At 62.7% G+C, this 16,412-nt stretch overlaps 2 protein-coding genes across 3 annotated transcripts in view; one reads left to right on the top strand and one right to left on the bottom strand.

Annotated features, from left to right (window-relative positions):
• Positions 1–592: 592 nt before the first annotated feature.
• On the top strand, positions 593–6,396 carry SNORC (secondary ossification center associated regulator of chondrocyte maturation). Its single transcript, XM_024563683.4, has 3 exons — positions 593–896; positions 5,977–6,159; positions 6,255–6,396. The coding sequence occupies exons 1-3, from the start codon at positions 671–673 to the stop codon at positions 6,362–6,364; spliced, it is 519 nt and encodes a 172-aa protein (XP_024419451.1). The 5' UTR covers positions 593–670; the 3' UTR covers positions 6,365–6,396.
• A 1,828-nt stretch (positions 6,397–8,224) lies between these two features.
• Positions 8,225–16,412, bottom strand: part of NGEF (neuronal guanine nucleotide exchange factor) — an 83,250-nt gene continuing 75,062 nt past the window's right edge. For both annotated transcript variants that reach the window (XM_024564210.3, XM_024564211.4), the window contains 7 exons: positions 15,994–16,068; positions 13,753–13,842; positions 12,522–12,685; positions 11,953–12,108; positions 11,221–11,300; positions 10,439–10,543; positions 8,225–9,172 (listed from right to left, as the gene is read on the bottom strand). In XM_024564210.3, coding sequence (XP_024419978.1) covers positions 8,982–9,172; positions 10,439–10,543; positions 11,221–11,300; positions 11,953–12,108; positions 12,522–12,685; positions 13,753–13,842; positions 15,994–16,068 — 861 coding nt within the window. In that variant the 3' untranslated portion in view covers positions 8,225–8,981. The remainder of the gene's footprint in view (positions 9,173–10,438; positions 10,544–11,220; positions 11,301–11,952; positions 12,109–12,521; positions 12,686–13,752; positions 13,843–15,993; positions 16,069–16,412) is intronic.

The raw sequence follows: 16,412 nt of genomic DNA on the forward strand, positions 1-16,412 counted from the left end.
GTACACAGAGAGGGACTTCTGGCGACTTTTGATTGTGTGGTCAGGGTCCCTGGAAGGTGGGGCTGGGAGGCAGGCAGGCAGGGCCATGCTGGACATGCGACGTTGGAGATGCCCATCAAATACCCATGGAGCTGTCGGCGAGGTGGTGGGTGCCGCCCTGAAGTTCTGGGCCAGACCCAGGCTGGGACACAGGTCACTGGCATAGAGGTGGCATTTCAAGTCTCAGTCACCTGGGAGAACAGAGAGTGACAAGAGGGGAAACAGCATTTAATGACATGAGCTTTTCTGGAAAGAGACAAGAGGGTTTGGATCGGAACTGCTTTAAAGCGCTCCTGACCTGGTATCCGGAGCCCAGAAGTGCTGACGGCCCCGGGCCCTGGGTGCTGAGGTGCAGATTCGTGGGCCCAACCATGACCCTCCGAAACAGTGCCCTTGGCATTTGCATTTTCCAGTTCCCTGGGCAAGTGTTTTGCACATGGGGGTGAGAGAGAGTGGGGGGGAAAGGGTGCAATTTCCTCTGCTCTCTGAGGGCGGGGCTGCTCCAGGAGTCAGGAAAGCGGTGTGCTCTGTTAGCTCCGCTGTGTGTGTGTGTGTGTGTGTGTGTGTGTGTGTGTGTGTGAGAGAGAGAGAGAGAGAGAGAGAGAGAGAGAGAGAGTGTGTGAGTGTCGGCATGCCTGGGGGGCGGGCACGGTGTCCCAGGAGGACAGAGTTTGCATTGATGAAAACCCTTCCAGCCCTTTGGTACCTCTCCCCTGCTGCCCTGGAGCTAACCGGCTTAGTCCTCGGTGCATCCCGCTCGCTGGCCACACGCACTCGGGCCAGGATGGCGTTCTCTCTGGCCCTGCGCATGGCGCTGCTGCTCCTCTCCGGGGTCCTGGCCCCTGCGGTGCTCACAGGTAAGGCTGCTGCTCCCTGGGCCCTGCTGCCACGAGCCTCCCGGGGCCGAGGAGCACCTTGGGCCTGATTCTTGGATGCAGAGGTCCTTCACAGCAGAGGGGTGGCCATGGGGCTGATGCAGCTGAGGGCTCCCCCGAGACAGATGGCAGAGGTCGGGGACTGACAGAGGCCACAGGGATGACGGCCTCTGAAGCAGGGCCAGGGATGTTAGCTGCCTGGGGACAAGGGGACAAGCCCAGCACCCTAAAATCAGAAGCCTTCCAGGCCTGAGAGTCAGGAGGGCACTCCTGGCCCAGGGCGAGGGGCTGAGGGGCTGGAGACCCCAGGCCCCTGGGCGGAGCCCTGCTGTTGACTTTTCAAACCCTGCACACCTTCCCTGCTGGTTTTCTGAAAAGCCTTGAAGAGTGAAGCCCCAGGCATTCTCCCTACACCCAGAAAACTTCCAGAGGGTGCACAAGGCCAGGGCTCCTCAGGAAAATGGCCAGGACGGGGGATTCTGGCTCTGCACGGAGGCAGGATGGCTGGGCCTGGGGTCCAGCGAGGGCAGCAGGCTCCCAGGACCTCAGCTCCAGTCCTGAGCATGGCTGTGGGGCCCGAGTGGGAGAGGCTGACCCAGGCTGGCTTCGAAGCCTGAGAGAGAAAAGGCACAGAGGGGTGATGGGTGGCCTTTCTCCTGAGAGAGAACAATCTCTGTTGGCCATGATGTGGCCAAAGGACAATGTTTTGGGACCCCGGTGGGGTACCCCACGGCGGGAGAGCCTCCCTGCAGCATGGGTTTTGGGGAGGCACCTGGGTAGCAGGGGAGTGAGCGTGGCCCGGGGAGAGTTGCTGGGGGGTGTATGTGAGGCCCTGTGCGACAGCCACACACTCAGGCATATGCTGGGAAGTTTGAGACGCCCTGGGAAGAAGTGGCAGCCTGGCTTGGCTTCGGGGCCCTCCTGGCTGTTTCTCAGCGTCTCTGTGTCCCTCCTTATCCACAGGACGGTGACTGCCATGGTTTCTCTGCCTCCCCCACAGGACTGCAGGCCAACCAAGTCCAGACCCCAGCATTCAGGGTGGGGTCAACCATGGACCCCCGGGCATCGGGTGGTGCTCAGTCGATGTCAGGGCCATGTAACATCCCAGCCCCTATGCAGGGTGCGGGGTGGTCTTGGGGCAGAAGCACCCCGTCACGTAGGCTGAGAAAACGCTGCCTAGCTCCCTTTTGAGGGGGGAGAGGTGCCCAGGAATTGGAGAAGTGACCGAAAGTGTGAGGTGGCATCTTCCATGGCCTGGATTTGGGACTGTGATGCTTGCAGGCTCCCCAGCCCCCCCACCCGCCCCCGCCCCTCCCTGGAACACTTCTCCCCGCTGGCCTGGTGGGTCCGGGCTGCCTGGGGGGCTCCTGTCCCATGTCCTGTGCCCCGAGCAGCCAGCTGTCCCGGCCCAGGCCGCCAGCTAGAGGCGCTGGGCTGCACTGTGCGTACACAGCCTGGGTGGGTGGGCTCCGTCCTCTACCACAGGAATGCTTGGGTGGGGGGCAGCCGCGTGTTTGGCGTCACCGGGGATCTCAGCTGGCCTCACCTCTTCCCACGTGTCCTACCAAGAGGGATGGGCCAACTCCTCCCCGAGTCTTTGGGGCTCTGGCTGGCTGTCCTCCTTCCTGCCATTCCGGGAGGGGTGTACCAGCCCCAGCAGCCCCCTGCCCTCTGATCGGTGGGCGGGGGTCCTGTAACTGACAGGCCAGGAAGGAGCGGTCCTGTGGCTGCCGTCCAGGCCAGCCCGCTGTCCTCCCCACTGGCCGCCTGTGGCCACAGCTCCTGGGGCAGGGGGAGCAGGCCGGGCTGAGCAGGCGGGAGGCCAGGGCAGGGATGAAAAGGCCCTTCATGGCCCGTACAAAGGCCGTCTGTGAGCACGGGCGCCTGGCTTCAGGGCCCTGTGGTCAGAGAGAGTGCTCAACAAACGTATTTACCTAAAGGCAGGGCAGCTGGGGGCGCAGGGGTGGGGGAGAGCCCCCGGTGCCCAGGCCTGTGTCACCGGGCCCACTCCTCCTGCCGTCCTCAGTCAGAGCACGGGGCCGCAGGGCCTTGTTTACTCTGGTCCTCAGAGTCTGCGTCTCCTCACAGGCCCTCTGCCTTCTCTGTCCCCACTTAACGTCGCTGCGGCTGACTCACAGCTCGCCTTACCTGCCCACGGGTTCATCCTTCACACTGGGGCTCACTCAGGTCCCTCTGCCTGGCTTTCCCTGCCCCTCTGCAGACCCAGCCGGTCAGGCTGCTGGTAACGTTGCCTGGGGGCGGGTGGGCCGTGGCCTTGAAACTGTTTCCCCTTGTGCGGAGACAGCTGGATGGGGTTGAGAGGGTGATTTGGCCTCTCCCTGGCAGCTGCACCTCCTGTGCTGGGGGCTGAGCCCCGGCCACCGCTAGGGTGCCCGCCTGGGTAGGCAGAGAGCTGGCTGGCCCCTGGGGCCCTGCTGCTTGGGAGCCCTGGGCCAGCCTGTGGGGGGCTTCTGCCACAGTCAGCTGTGTCAGGCACACAGCACACGGGGGGCCTGGCCTGTGTGCAGCCAGGCAGCTGATGGCCAAGGGCCCTAGGATGGAGGCAGCCCCGAAGATGGCGATGGAGGCATAGTTACTGCCGTGTGTGGCTCTGAGATGCCTGGTCCAACTCTGCTTCACGGGTCGGGAAAGTGAGAACAGAGGGCCCTGGGGTAAGAGCGCGCCAGAACCAGAATCTGGACCCAGCGCACTGGGTCTGGAAACCCACGGCTCAGCCCAGCACGCCTGTGGGACTGACTGGCTGGGTGCTGGAGGAGAGGCCGGAGGAGGGTGCACTCGGCAGGGACGAGGAGCCTGGGCCTGGTGGGAGCAGCAGGGAGGCTGGCCATAGGGCAGGGAAGGCAAGAGGGCCTGGGTGTGCCGCCTGGCCGCTCTGCTCAGGGGCTCTGCTCTCCGCAGAGATGGCCCCTGGGGTCTGGCAAAGGACAGAGGGTGGCCAGCTCCAGGGCGTGAGCCTGTGGCCACCTGAGGGCCATGGGGCTTGCCACTCGCCTTCTGAGCTCAGAGCTGATTTCCCAGATGCCACCCAGGTCAGCTGGGCAGGGTCCCCAGGAGCCCTGGGGCAGCCTCCCTGGCCAGGTTCCCCACAGTCAGTGAGCTTGGGCTGGCAGTGGTGGGGCGGGGAGGTACCCGCCTGCCGCCCTGTCCTGGGTGTGTGGGGAGCAGGCGGGGGCCAGTGGTTTCTCCATTTATCTGGGGAGACAGCCAGTCTGAGAGCCCTAGACCTCCGGGCCTGCCAAGCAGTGGGTGTGCTTAGGCCTTTTCTCTGCCCAGCTACCCCGAGCCCGAGGCCAGCCTGCATGCACTGGAGCTCCCTGGAAACTACGCGGCTGCGGGCCCCTGCTCCCCCAGGCCGTGACCATCGAGGCCTGATGGGGCCACTCTGCCCTCCTCACAGGGACAACTCCACAGTTGGTGGGGGCCAGGGTGGCCCCCACATGAGCCTTGGGCCCCAGGACAGGGAAGCTACCCCACCCCTGCACCACTTGCTGCTGGCGCCCTTTGCCCCCAGAGGCCTCCTTGTCAGGGGCATTTTCTGAAAAGGGGCACCAGCTGGGGTAAGTCTTGGCTGAGCTCCAAACTGACCCAGCCAGGGCCTGGGAGAGGACGCAGGGCAGGGCAGGGCCGGGGGCGCCGTATACATTTTTACTGGGAAACGATTTTGCGTTTACAAAAGTGTTGCAAGAACAGTCCAATGACCAGTAGATTCTTCACTTAGATTGACCAGTTTCCAACATTTTGCCACCATGTGTTCTTGGGCTTCCCATCCATCTCCCCGCCTGCCTGCCCATCTGGATGCCGAACCACTTGAGAGCGAGCTGCGGCCGTGCCCCTTTGCCCCTCCACATGCCCGAGGACAAGGGGTTCTTCACCTCGCCAGTCTCTGGCCCACCGCGGGGCGTGGGCTGGGGTGCAGCGCTGTCCCCTGAACCACGGCCTCCCTCGGCTCTCACCAGTGGCCCAGACCGTCTTCCACAGCAGCCCTCTGCCCCCCATCAGGGACACATGCCCTGAGGCTCTAATCTGGCACCATTCCTCAACCTCCCTTCATCTTTCACGACCTGACGTTTTTGAAAGCCCAGTTATGTGAACATTGACCCCGAATTTGGGCTTGGTTAGTGTTTCCTCATGACCTGCCCCGAGTGGGCACTGGGGACAGGAAAGCCCTGGAAGTACCTTTGCCTCTTCCCAGAGCATCCCTGGGTTCCATTCAAGACCAGGCACAGGCAGGCCATGACCTCTACCAAAGCCAGTGGGCTGACTGAGCCTCAGCTTTTGTGGGAGGATGGGGGGCACCCACCCTCTCCTGGGGCTCCCCTCACAGACCCCAGACACCCCTCCAGCCCGTCTGGAGACTGTTGTGGGCTGGCTTCAGTTCCTTAGGGTACAGAGGACCATTAGGCTTTAAGCCTCAACACCCAGGGGTGTGTGCGCACGCTGGGCCCCGTGTCCCGTGCGCTGCCTGGATTTACCCAGGCGGGGGCCAAGGCAAAGCAGGACCAACAGCCCTGGGTGTGGGTAGCCTCTGCTGTCCACCCCCAGAAGCAGGGACAGCCTCCAGCCCTATGGGGCGGGGGTGGGCAGGGTCCCTGGTTCCTGGAGAGTTCCTGGCCTTTTCTCCAGGGTGAAGGCTGACCTGTGTCTGCCCTGTAGGGGTCCCACCCAAGTGTCACCCCACCCAGGCCTACAGAGCCCACAAGTCCAAATGGGGGCCCCAGGCTCTGCTGGGAGAGAGAAGGTGCCATGTCCCATGTTCCCTAATCTGCTGCCAGGTCAAGGCTCTCACAGCTGTTTTCTTAGACTTTTGGTCTCTTTACCCCAACCCCTGCCCCCATCGACCTGTCTTCATGTGGGCCTGGAGGCAGTGGGGCTCTGGGGTCACTTGGGGCCTCTCAGCCTTGGTCCTCTCACCTATGACACAGGAAGTCTGGAGGAGCACTGAGCTCCAGGGGCCCCAAACACAGTGCCACCTATCCGGGGGCGGGGAGACATCCCTGTGGGCCTGCAGCCTGGGCCGCAGAGCCTGTCCTTGGCCTTGCAGCCGAGGGCCCGCAGGAGCCTGCACCCACGCTGTGGAACGAGCCCGCTGAGCTGCCCTCCGGAGAAGGCCCCGTGGAGAGCACCAGCGCAGCCCGGGAGCCCGCGGCCACGGGTCCCCAGGGCGCCACCGCCCCGCCGAGCCCCGAGGACAGCACCGCACAGGAGCATCTGGACCACAGCGGCGGTATGCGGCGGGCCTTGGTGCAGGGGGGACGGGAGGCAGAGGGGAAGGGAGAGGGTGGGCTGGACCCAGGCTGACACGGCTCCCCGTCTTGGCAGGCTCGCTGGGGCCCGGCGCCATCGCAGCGATCGTCATCGCCGCCCTGCTGGCCACCTGCGTGGTGCTGGCACTCGTGGTCGTCGCGCTGAGAAAGTTTTCCGCCTCCTGAAGCGAATAAAGGGGTCGCGTTCCAGCCGGACGTGCCCGGGTCTGGAGTGTGTCGGCGCCTGAGTGTGTGGCGAGTGGGGGCGGGCGACACCTCGCGACCCGTGCGCTGGTGTGCACGTGGCCCGGGCACCCACAAGAGCCGCATACGCATGCACGGGTCCAGGCCCCCGGGTGCGGAGCGGGGTGCGGAGCGGTGTGCGGCAGGCGCTGGGAGCAGAGGCCGCCCCAGCGCCCTCGGTCCTGGTGCCCTTTGCTCCGCCTCAGGGACCCTTACACCGCAGGGAGCCCCAGGAGCTGGTCGAGCGGAGGGGTGAAGCCCAGGAGCCATCAGCCTGGCCTGGTACCCGCAGTCCCAGGAGGGCCCCCAAGGCGGGGCTTCAGAGGAGCTTAAGGCCTCCTCAGCCCCACCCAGGCCAGCTGTTTGGTTTGTAGGGAGGATGGCCCGCCCCGCCCACTTCCTCTTCCCCCTCCCCCACCCGCAGCCCCCAGCTCGGCCCTGGCTCCCACAGTTCTCAGGACGCTTGGCGTTTATTGGCTGCTCTGGGCACAGAAGGGAAGAAGCCATAACTGTGTCCTGCTCCGAAAGGGCCTTTCAGAGTGAGGACACCTGGAGGAGGGACTTTTGGCAAACACCTTGGGCCCCTGCGAGGTCCCTAGAGTGGGTGGTGGACGTAGGGAGCTGCTCCTACTCCTCCTCTTCCCACCAGTGTGGCAGCAGCTGCCTGGCCCCTTTGGTTCCCTGAGCTCCCGGCCACACCTGTTCCTGCGAAGACCGGTTTTCTCCTGGATACTGCCGATGAGTACACGTGGTAGCCACACACACACTCTGCCCAAAACACAGTGTGGGCTACACTTTTCTGCTGATGAAGGACTGTCATGCACCTGGCCAGTTTTCATGAAACTGTTTCAAACACCATTTCACAGAACTTCCAGTGGCCAAACCAACCCCTGCTGCTTAGCGCACATGACCCGAGGCAGCAAGCTGTCTCCCAGCTTGAAAAGCAGGGCTAGATGGGGCCAGGTCCTAGACCACCCCTCCACTCTGTTCCCCCTCCCCCCCAGCAGCAGGGGGCTCAGAAATGGCCCCTCTCCCCCTTCTCTCAGTCCTGGGGACGCAGGTGGGGCTGCTCTCCCTCAGTCTGGCACAGACCTTCGGTCCAGGGCCAGGGGCACCCCCTGGGGGTGAACCAGCGTGTTGCGGGTGTGTGCGTCTTGCAGGACTCGTGGGTCCTCAGAGGATCTGGGGCCTCAGGGATGCCAAGGGTCATGCCTGTGGGAAGGAGCTGCAAAGTCCCACTGGATCTAAACTGCCGGCTTTTAATCAGAGGCCTGTCCTGGTGCAGAGGAAAGCGAGTCCTGGCCGAGACAGCAGGCCCCCAGGCAGGCAGGGCTGGGTGGGGTCAGAGGCAGGCCTATCCACACTGGGGGACAGAACCCGGGCATCAGACGGTGGGGTGGCTGGGGGCTGGGGGAAGAGCTGCAGCCTCTGGGTAACTGGCCACTGCCCCTACAGGTGGGGAGGAGTGTCCAAGCTCAGTGACTGGCCAGGTTGGAAGCCCCAGTGCCCCGCCTGGTGGTCCGACTCCCTGTGGGACCGCCATTCACTGACACCTCAGTCCCCCTGTGGCCTTCCAAACCTGTGTCCTCACAGGGCACCTCCAACTCCCTCAAACACCCTGTTGTTTCTGGAATCCTCGAACAAGTGGAGGCCCCAACCCCAGGGGCTCCCTTCCCCCCGGAGGCCGCCTAGCCCCTCCTTCGGGACATACCTCCTCCGTTGACCTGGGCGGGGCTCCCCATCCAGAACGAAACGCCTCGCTCCTGTGTGCAGCAGGGCAATAAAGAGTAGAGCTTCACCTCCTTTATTTCATATATGATGCTTCTTTTAATGCAGCCAAAAATGGTATTTGCTTTTCTTAGAACCATAACCGATACAGGATGCAGTGACCAGTTCATTCCTTACAATACCTGGGCCCCCTAAGGGGCCAGAAGACACAAGGTACAGCGGCCCGTCAGGGAGCCAGAGGCGGCAGGGCCCTTGGCCGGGCTCCGGGAGGCCGGCCTGCCATGAGACAGGGCCTGGCCGTGCAGCCAGGGGATGGCAGGGGTGGACAGAGGCAGCTGGTCTCTCAGTTTTGTAAACTGGGGACCGAGGTCCGCTTAGCAAGCTCACCGGGCGAGGGCAGTGAGCCTGGTGGACTCTAACGGCTTCCAGGGTGGAGAAGGGTGCGTGCAGGGGGTCATGACCGTCACCACCTTTGCACCTGCCCTGGGCCAGGGGCACCCGGGCCTGGGGCCTCTTCCCGTGCCTGGCAAGGCCCCGGGAGCATGCCAGTCCCTGTCCACCTCTCTAAGAGGTGAGGGGAGAGGTGGTGTAATACTGTTTAAAATATACTTTCTCATTTGCAAATGCCTCAGAGGAAAGGCGTGGGCACCATTTTTCCAGTTTGCAAGCAAGGGGCCAAGACGCATGAGCATTCACACGTGGCAGGGATGAGGGGTGGGGGCAACCCCCACACAAAGTCACCGGTCCCCAGAGCCCCTCCATGGTCCATGGGTTTGCCTGCCAGGCCCTGCTCCCACCCACCCACATCCCCAGCCAGGCTGGGAGCTGGGGGTCATTGCCGGTTCCGGCTGCCCAGCTTCCTGCGGTCCTTGTTCTGGCTGCGCTGAGGGTCCTCCATCTTGTGCACCCGGAAACATTCCTTGAGGTTCTGGGATCGGATCTTGGGATTCAAAATCTCCTCGGTCATGTTGCTGGGGAACCAGCCTCTCTCCTGGTCGTGCAGACGCTCGCCAAAGACCCACCCTGCATGGGGAGGGGAGGGGAAGGGAGGCTCAGGAGCTCCTGCAGGGGCCCAGCGGGCCCTTCCCCCCCCCCCCAACGGGCACAGGGGCCTGTCCCAAGGCGCCTGCTCCGAAACTCTGACCGGAGACCCTCGGGTGGGGTTGGCCCCCCACACGTGGGGGAGGCACAGCCCTGACGCTGCCTCAGGGAGCACAGTGTGTGCGCATGGCCGTGACGAGACCAGCTGTGCCCCGTGCCACAAAGTGTCCCAAGTGTGTTGACTTTGGAACCTATTCCCAAGCCTTCAGTAGCCCCAGGCTGTCCCACATGAGGTTGGGAGACCCCCAGGACCACCCCTAAAAGCAAGAGACACCGAAGCAGCCTGTGAGGGATGGGGGGTGGCTGATTGGTGGCGCCAGGCCCAGAGGTCCCCTCTCTGAGCCTCTTAGCCTCTGAGGGGCAGGTGGTTGGCACGGTACCCTAGCTCTCCCTCCCCCGCCAGAGGCCACCCTGCAGTATGGGTCCCTGTGCAGGTCCCAGCACACTCTCTGCAGGCCACATGGGTTGGGTGTGGGCTGTTTGATTCTGTGGGGGTTGGAGGGTATGGACTCTGCTCTTCCAATGCCAGGTGAGCCCCTGGAGATTGGAACCAGTGGAAGTGGCCTCCCTTGGAGGTCACCAGCTGGAGGCCCTCCATCCAGGACCTTGAAGGGGAGGAGGATTTGGGGGAGGGGAGGTGCTCTGTGCAGTTTTGGGGATTCTGTTGTCAAAATAAGGGATCAGTGTTTTGGGGAAGGGGTATGAATGAACCTCACTTGGCACTGATGTCTCGACAGGGGTGGGTGGGAGCTGGGTGGGTGGCTTCCTGGCCCACACGGGGCTCTAAGCCTGGTGGTCACAGGTTCACCTGGAAGCTTGTTGCAAATACAGGGTCTGGGGTCAGGGTGAGGGTCAGTGTGAGGGCGTTCCTGGCTGTCCTTCCTCCTGCCCTGATGGGTGGCCAAGCCCAGGGCTGTCCCAGGGGACACCACAGAGCCAGTGCTGGGCTGGGCCTGGTGCGAAGGCGGAGATGGCCCTCGCTGGTCTGGGGAGGAGAGCAGAGGCCCTGGGAGAAGCTGGGGAAGCCAGGGAGGGCAGAGCGGTCTTGGGGAGTAGAGACGTGCCCAGCCCTGGGTTTGCGTGCTCGGCAGCTAAGGGCTGGGCTGCCCTACTGCATCTTCAGGCTGGTGCTGGCCGGAGCAGAGTCCTGGAGGTACCAGTGGGCAACGCACCCAGCCCCCGCCTTACCATCTTCCGTCTTGTCCAGGATGTTAAGGATGTCGGCCAGCTCCAGCGTCAGTTCATCAGGCTGCTGGGCCACATACGGGTGCACGCACTGGACCTGGGGGCAGTCTGGAGGGAGGGGAGCGAGGTGGTATATCCTCATCGCCGTGTCACGGTGTCACTGCCCTACCTCTACCCAGCAACCCCTGGACCCTGCCTGTCTTGCAGCAACTGAAAAGGAGTCATTTGAGGGAGAGGGCCTCGGCTCCAGGGAAATGAAGTTGCACTGGCCGGGGACCCAGAGAAAACACAACATGAGTAAAGGGATGGGCGAGGGCTCTTCTTCAGGGCTTCCCAAGGGACTTCACAAATGTGCACGGGGCCCTGGCAGGAAGTGTGGTGTGCCCAGGGCACGGTGAGCAGCCGGGCATGGCAGCTTCCCGGCAGGCAGCTGGACTAGCACCCTTCCATGGTTTGTGAGATTTTTGGACACCCGGTGACCCCAGAGAACACTGTCTGCCTTCTGGGCCCAGGTTCCTCGAGGTTTCCTTGCAGTGCCTGTCGCTTCAACCCAGGGACTTACTCCTTCAGTAACCGCCTGAGCGCTGGTCGAGCTCAACACACTGACCACCTCCCTCGGGCACTACGCTGGCAGCTGGCACCTGGGGCCCCCTGGCAGTCGAAGAGGGCATCCCGGAGGCCACGTGGACCTCTGGAAGGACGGGGTCGGGAAGCACCTGAGGCTGACGCCATGGAGGCCTCGCCTGTCCTGCCCAGAGATGTCCTTGTCCCAGAGGGCCACTTACCCAGCATCCGGGACGTGAAGGAAACAAACTTGGTTCTCCGATTGGGGGCCAGTGAGGTCATCCAGCGCTTCATCTCACTCCTGGGACAGGGAAGAGGACAAATGCCCCAACCGCAGAGCCACGGCCCCACCAAGGGGTAGTGTCCAGTGTCCAGCCAGCTAGCTACTCGGTTCTGAGCCTTGCCCAGGGCTACAGCAGGACCCGGTGCCAGAACTCAGCCAACAGGCCGGGGAGCCCTGCGGAATCTCCCCAGTGTACTTCAGAAGTCAGCTGGAGAAGGCGACTGCCCCGCCACGCCCCGCAGTCACTGCCAAAGAGGCTGGCAGGGGCCAGCTGCCCAGAAGTCATGTCCCTGCCCCAGGCCGTGGGGGCGGGTCCTGGATGGGCAGGGCAGCCCCTGGGGCTCTGCGGGAGGAAGGGCATCTCCCCACTCCCCACACTGATCCTGGCTGCAGGGCAGGTCGCCTGGCTACTCGGAGAGGTGCCCAGATGGTGGCTCGCTGGTCAGCCTGGCCCCGGGGTCCTACAACATCTCATGGGAAAGGAGGGCCCGCCCAGTGTCTGAGGCCGCGAGGGAACACACGTGTGCGTGTGCATGCACACACACACACACACACACACGACAAAGTGCTACACTCTGACACCGACCTTGGAGAGAAACCCTCCCCATGGGTCCGGGGCAGGGAGAACAGGAGCTGGGCAGCTGGGGACCGCTGCGTCCCGGGAACTCACTGAGAGGACGCCTTCAGCATGTAGGTGGCCTCCCGGTCGTCAGAGTTCTCGAGCAGCCGCAGGATGAACACGTTGGCCAGCGTCTGGCCCTGGTCCTCCAGCTCCTCCACGCGGAGCAGGCCCCGCGGCGCCGAGTCAAACACCTGGTACTTGTCTCTGGGGACCGAGGGTGGCGGGGGTGGGGGCACGTCGGTCCTGAGGAAGCCCTGGGGTCCCGGGGGGCCTCACCCTGGCCAGCTGGCAGGACTAGCCCCACCACTGTCACTCCCAGGACGCCTGTCCTCATCCTGAGACCCCCCTCCCACAGTGTGGCCACTCTGCTGAGTACTCACTATGTGCCGGGCTCTGAGCTGGCCTCTCCATATCCCTGTAAAAGCCCCACTGGACAGGAGGGGAAACTGAGCCCAGGGGGTTTAAGTAAACTTGGCCAAAGGCCCAAGGCTGGGCAAGAATGGAGCTGACCTCAAACCTGAATGAAAGCCGGAGCTCCAACCAGCCATCTGCCAGGCCCCGGGGAGCCCGGCTCCCAGGGCGGCGCCCCCAGCAGCACGCCTACCCCCAGCGCTCACCCCGGGATCTGCCGGCAGATCACCAGCAGGTCGTTGAAGAGGAAGAGGTAAATTTCCTGGAAGAGTTTCTTGGTCCGCAGGGTGCGGGAGGTCTTGGGGCCCGACATCTGCTGCAGCTCGCCCTGCTTCAGCAGCCAGCGGGAGTGGGAGATGATGGGCACCGACTGGGGGGGCGGGGAGGTGTCAGAACAGCTGTGCCCCGACGCTGCTCCCCCAGGCTCCCCCGGGCCCTTGCTGGGGTCATGAGCAGCAGGCACAGTGGGCACGTGAGGGGCGCACTGGGCCCGGGGCGCACACGGCGCTGGTGGGGGAAGGGGGGCATCCTAGACAAGGGGGGGAGGGCGGGGTGTGTGTGTGTGTGAGTGCGGCTGTGTGTGAGTGCAGCTGTGTGTGGCTGTGTGAGTGCAGCTGTGTGTGAGTGCGGCTGTGTGAGTGCAGCTGTGTGTGTGCGCAGCTGTGTGCGCCTGTGTGCAGCTGTGTGCAGCTCTGTATCACCTGCTGCATGTGTATCTGTGTGTGCTTCTGTGTAATGTGTTTGTGTCTGTGTGTCCCTGTGCACAGCATGTGTCTGTACATATGTAACTACGTGTTCACATGGGCACCTCTGTGTGTGTGTCTGCACCCCTGCACGATGCAGAATCAGAGGGGGCCAGGGTCCCAGGTAGCAGGGACAATGTACTGTGCGAGGCCCCCACTGCGTGGCTCAGGGGCAGCGCTGCACCCGACCATCAGCCTGGCAGGTGGAGCACTGTGGGGACCCACATGGCCACGTCTGTGTCCTGGGCTGGTGCTCAGTTCCCATACTTGGCACAACCTCGGGGACCTTGGTGGGCACGTGTCCATGTCACTGAAAACCCAGGATCTCAGGCTCCCTGAAGCCTGAAGCTTCACATAAAGTTGTGGGAGAAGGTTGGTAACGTCTGTCAGGTTCTCAGATCCCTGGCTCTGAGAACCCCAGGCCGGTCCCTGTCAGGCACTTCGTGTAAACACACCGCCCGTTCCTGAGGACGGGGGGCTGCAGGGGCCACATACCGCCTCTCAGAAGAGAGCCCAGGCCAAGGTGGTGGTCTGGCAGCCACGGGGCAGAGGGGCGCCCCCTGCCTGGGGGTCAGGGTCAGGGATGGCCTCCGGGGGAGGTGACACTGCCCTGAGACCCAAGGGTGCCTGGCCAGTGACCAACGCTCTAGGCCACTGGGCTGGGTCGAGGACATGCAGGTGGGGGCAGGCTCACCTTGATCTTAAACTCCATCTTCTTCTGAATGCTGATCATCTGCTCGGTGCGGCTCATCTTCCTGACGCCTTCGTTGCATGCTTTCACCACCTGGGGTGAAAAGGAGGGCGCGTCAGGCCACCTGCAGCCAGATGCCCCTGGTCACTTCCTCCTGCCCACGCAGGCCCCAGAGGGCTGAACAGTTGCTGTGACCAGACATGTGCCAATGGCTGAGACTGACTGGCCCACTTCATTCAGTCTGGAGCTCCCTTCTCTAGCACCTTCTGGAACAAAGGCTAAGCGGCAGAACTTGTCAGGCTGTTAGGAAGTAAGTTTAAAGAATAAGATGTCCTCAGTCATCTGTCAGACTGGAAAAGACAGGCTGGCAAGGCTCCAGGTTGGCAAGGTAGGGGGACCCAGCCCTGCCACACACTGAGGGGGAGTGAGGGTGCCCCCACCTTCCTGAGAGGCAGCTCAGGTACCAAGAGGCCTAATAAAACCACGTTTCCGGGGACTTCTGGGGACTGCTTACAAAGAAACGATATTACACACCGGGTCACAGTACCTGGGACAGAGCCCGGCAGCCCCCAGCAGGCACTCAGTGTGTATGTGAGGACTGTGCCCAGAGGGATGTGGGCTGGGACAGTCCCGCAGCGAACGAGAAAAACCGTCATCGACCTAAGTGTCCATCAGCTGGGATTGATGCGCGCTAATAGATCCATGTAAGGAAGTACTCCGAAATCAAAAAAATTGAAACAACTTTACATGCTCTAAGCTGGAAAGCAGAGCCGGTTATGAGCCACCATCTCTTCTGCAGAGAATCTGACCACAGGAGCTCACCCTAGTCTGGAAGGAGGCCTGGAGGGGTGGGTGCCGGCTCGGCACAGTGGGTGGGGGACTGGTGTGGTCTCTACCTTCTTCTTTCTGGCTTACAAGCACTGTCTGGAATTTTTTGCAATGAGCAGAAACTGCTTTTATAAATCATGGGAAAAAAACCTTGTAAAATAAAGTAGTCTGTGAGAAATAGGAGCATCCCTTTCATTCCAAGGACAAGAAAGGGAGAGGACGGTGGAAAAGACCTGAAGCCATAGAAGACGCTTTCTGGCCGCAGGGGGACCCCTTGGGGCACGTGGGCCTCTCTCAGGCCTCAGTGGTCACTGGACTCACCTTCTGTGACCCAGGGTGGTCAGCTGCCCCGTGGGGGCTGTCATGACCTCCCACCCGGCCAGGTATGGATGTTCTAAGGGTGAGCGGAGGGTCCTAAAGCAGCTACTTGGCCCACATGTCCCTGACCCTCCTCAACCAGCCCGCTGAAGGCTGCAGCCCCTCCTCCGGAAGCCTGGAGTGCTGTTTTCCACAACAAGCACAGGGTGTGATGGCCAACTGGTCCGAGTAGGGGACAGGAGGACACTGCTGCATTAAATTCAGAAGTCCTGGTGGCTCAGCGTGGCTCAGAACCACCACCAGCTGCCCACGGAGGGAGGCTCATCCTTTTACTGAGCCGCTGTCTCTGGTACAAGGAGTGGGAAGGACTTCCCAGCACCCATGCTCATCCTCTGTGGGGTCACTAGCATGCCAGCGTGTCCCCCCTCCTCCGCACAGCTGCCAAGAATTGGCTCGCAGGTGCCTCTGACACAGGAGACAGCGCTTTAGACCAGAAGGAGCCACGTGAGCCCGCACTCCAGTAAGCACGCACTCGCCTACCCCTCCCTCACCAGACGACAACTCTGCCCGCAACTTCCGGCGTCAGGAGCGGAGCCGGTTTCTCCACTCCCGCAGGAAAACCCCAGCGCTTGGCAGGGCCCCCGCGTCCTCTCGCAAAGACTAAGCCGCTGCAGCACCACCGTCAGGGACGCTGTGGACGCACGGGCTCGGGGCTGGGCTACACCGGGCTGGAGAGAGCCAGACCAGCCTCTGACAGTCACGGGAGGGAAGACGCGAGAAACGGGCAAGGACAAGGGAAGGGCCTCCGAAGGCCCAGACGTCCGACGGAGGCAGCTGCTGAGACACGCTGGGCCTCCAGGGGGCAGCAGAGGTCAGCAGGTGAAGCGGGCTGGGCTGCTGCCTGGTCCACCCCGCATGGATCTGCGGTCCAGGGGTGGAGAAGGAAGACCTGCCCCTCTGCTCAGACCACACCTGACCTACTGTTAGACCCAGTGACTTCCCTGGATTGCAAAAGCAAATGCTAAAATTAATCTGTATTTTCCAAAGACTCGCCCACCTGCAAGGGAGCAGGACCAGGAAGGCAGGTGGCCCACTCACCAGTTCCAGCTCCTTGTGGGCGTCCAATGCGGTGCACTCCCGCTCCGACCTTTCCTCCACTCTCTTCAGGATGTTCTGCGCACAGGGAGGGGCCGCATTAACCTTCATAGTGGCCATTTCACCCCTCTCTGCTCCCCGCACCTCACAAGGGCGGCCTCCTCGCAGCAGCCAGCCGCTCAAACAGCCTCTTGTTGCTGCGACACCCAGGCACAACCCTACCAGGTGACAACAGAGGGCAAGAGAACCCTCCGCCGGGCTGAGGGCTGAGCATCCTGACCTGAGCATCCTGAACCTTGCCCAGCTCTGAACTGGTGACCCCGAGTCGGTGTCCCATGAGGATTAACCCTGAGGGCCAACCCAGAGCCGGACAGCTCACTGTACCATGGACAGCAAAGCAAAGGAGGTGACCAGGTGCGAGT

Source organism: Desmodus rotundus, chromosome 2, assembly GCF_022682495.2.
Source record: "Desmodus rotundus isolate HL8 chromosome 2, HLdesRot8A.1, whole genome shotgun sequence".
NCBI classification, from domain to species: domain Eukaryota; kingdom Metazoa; phylum Chordata; class Mammalia; order Chiroptera; family Phyllostomidae; genus Desmodus; species Desmodus rotundus.

Bases quoted from the DNA above. Each gene is read 5' to 3' on its own strand.
- SNORC (XM_024563683.4), top strand. From the start codon at position 671: ATGCCTGGGGGGCGGGCACGGTGTCCCAGGAGGACAGAGTTTGCATTG. The intron at 897-5,976 runs GTAAGGCTGCTG...TTGGCCTTGCAG, and splicing joins GGCCCCTGCGGTGCTCACAG to CCGAGGGCCCGCAGGAGCCT. The intron at 6,160-6,254 runs GTATGCGGCGGG...CCGTCTTGGCAG, and splicing joins GCATCTGGACCACAGCGGCG to GCTCGCTGGGGCCCGGCGCC.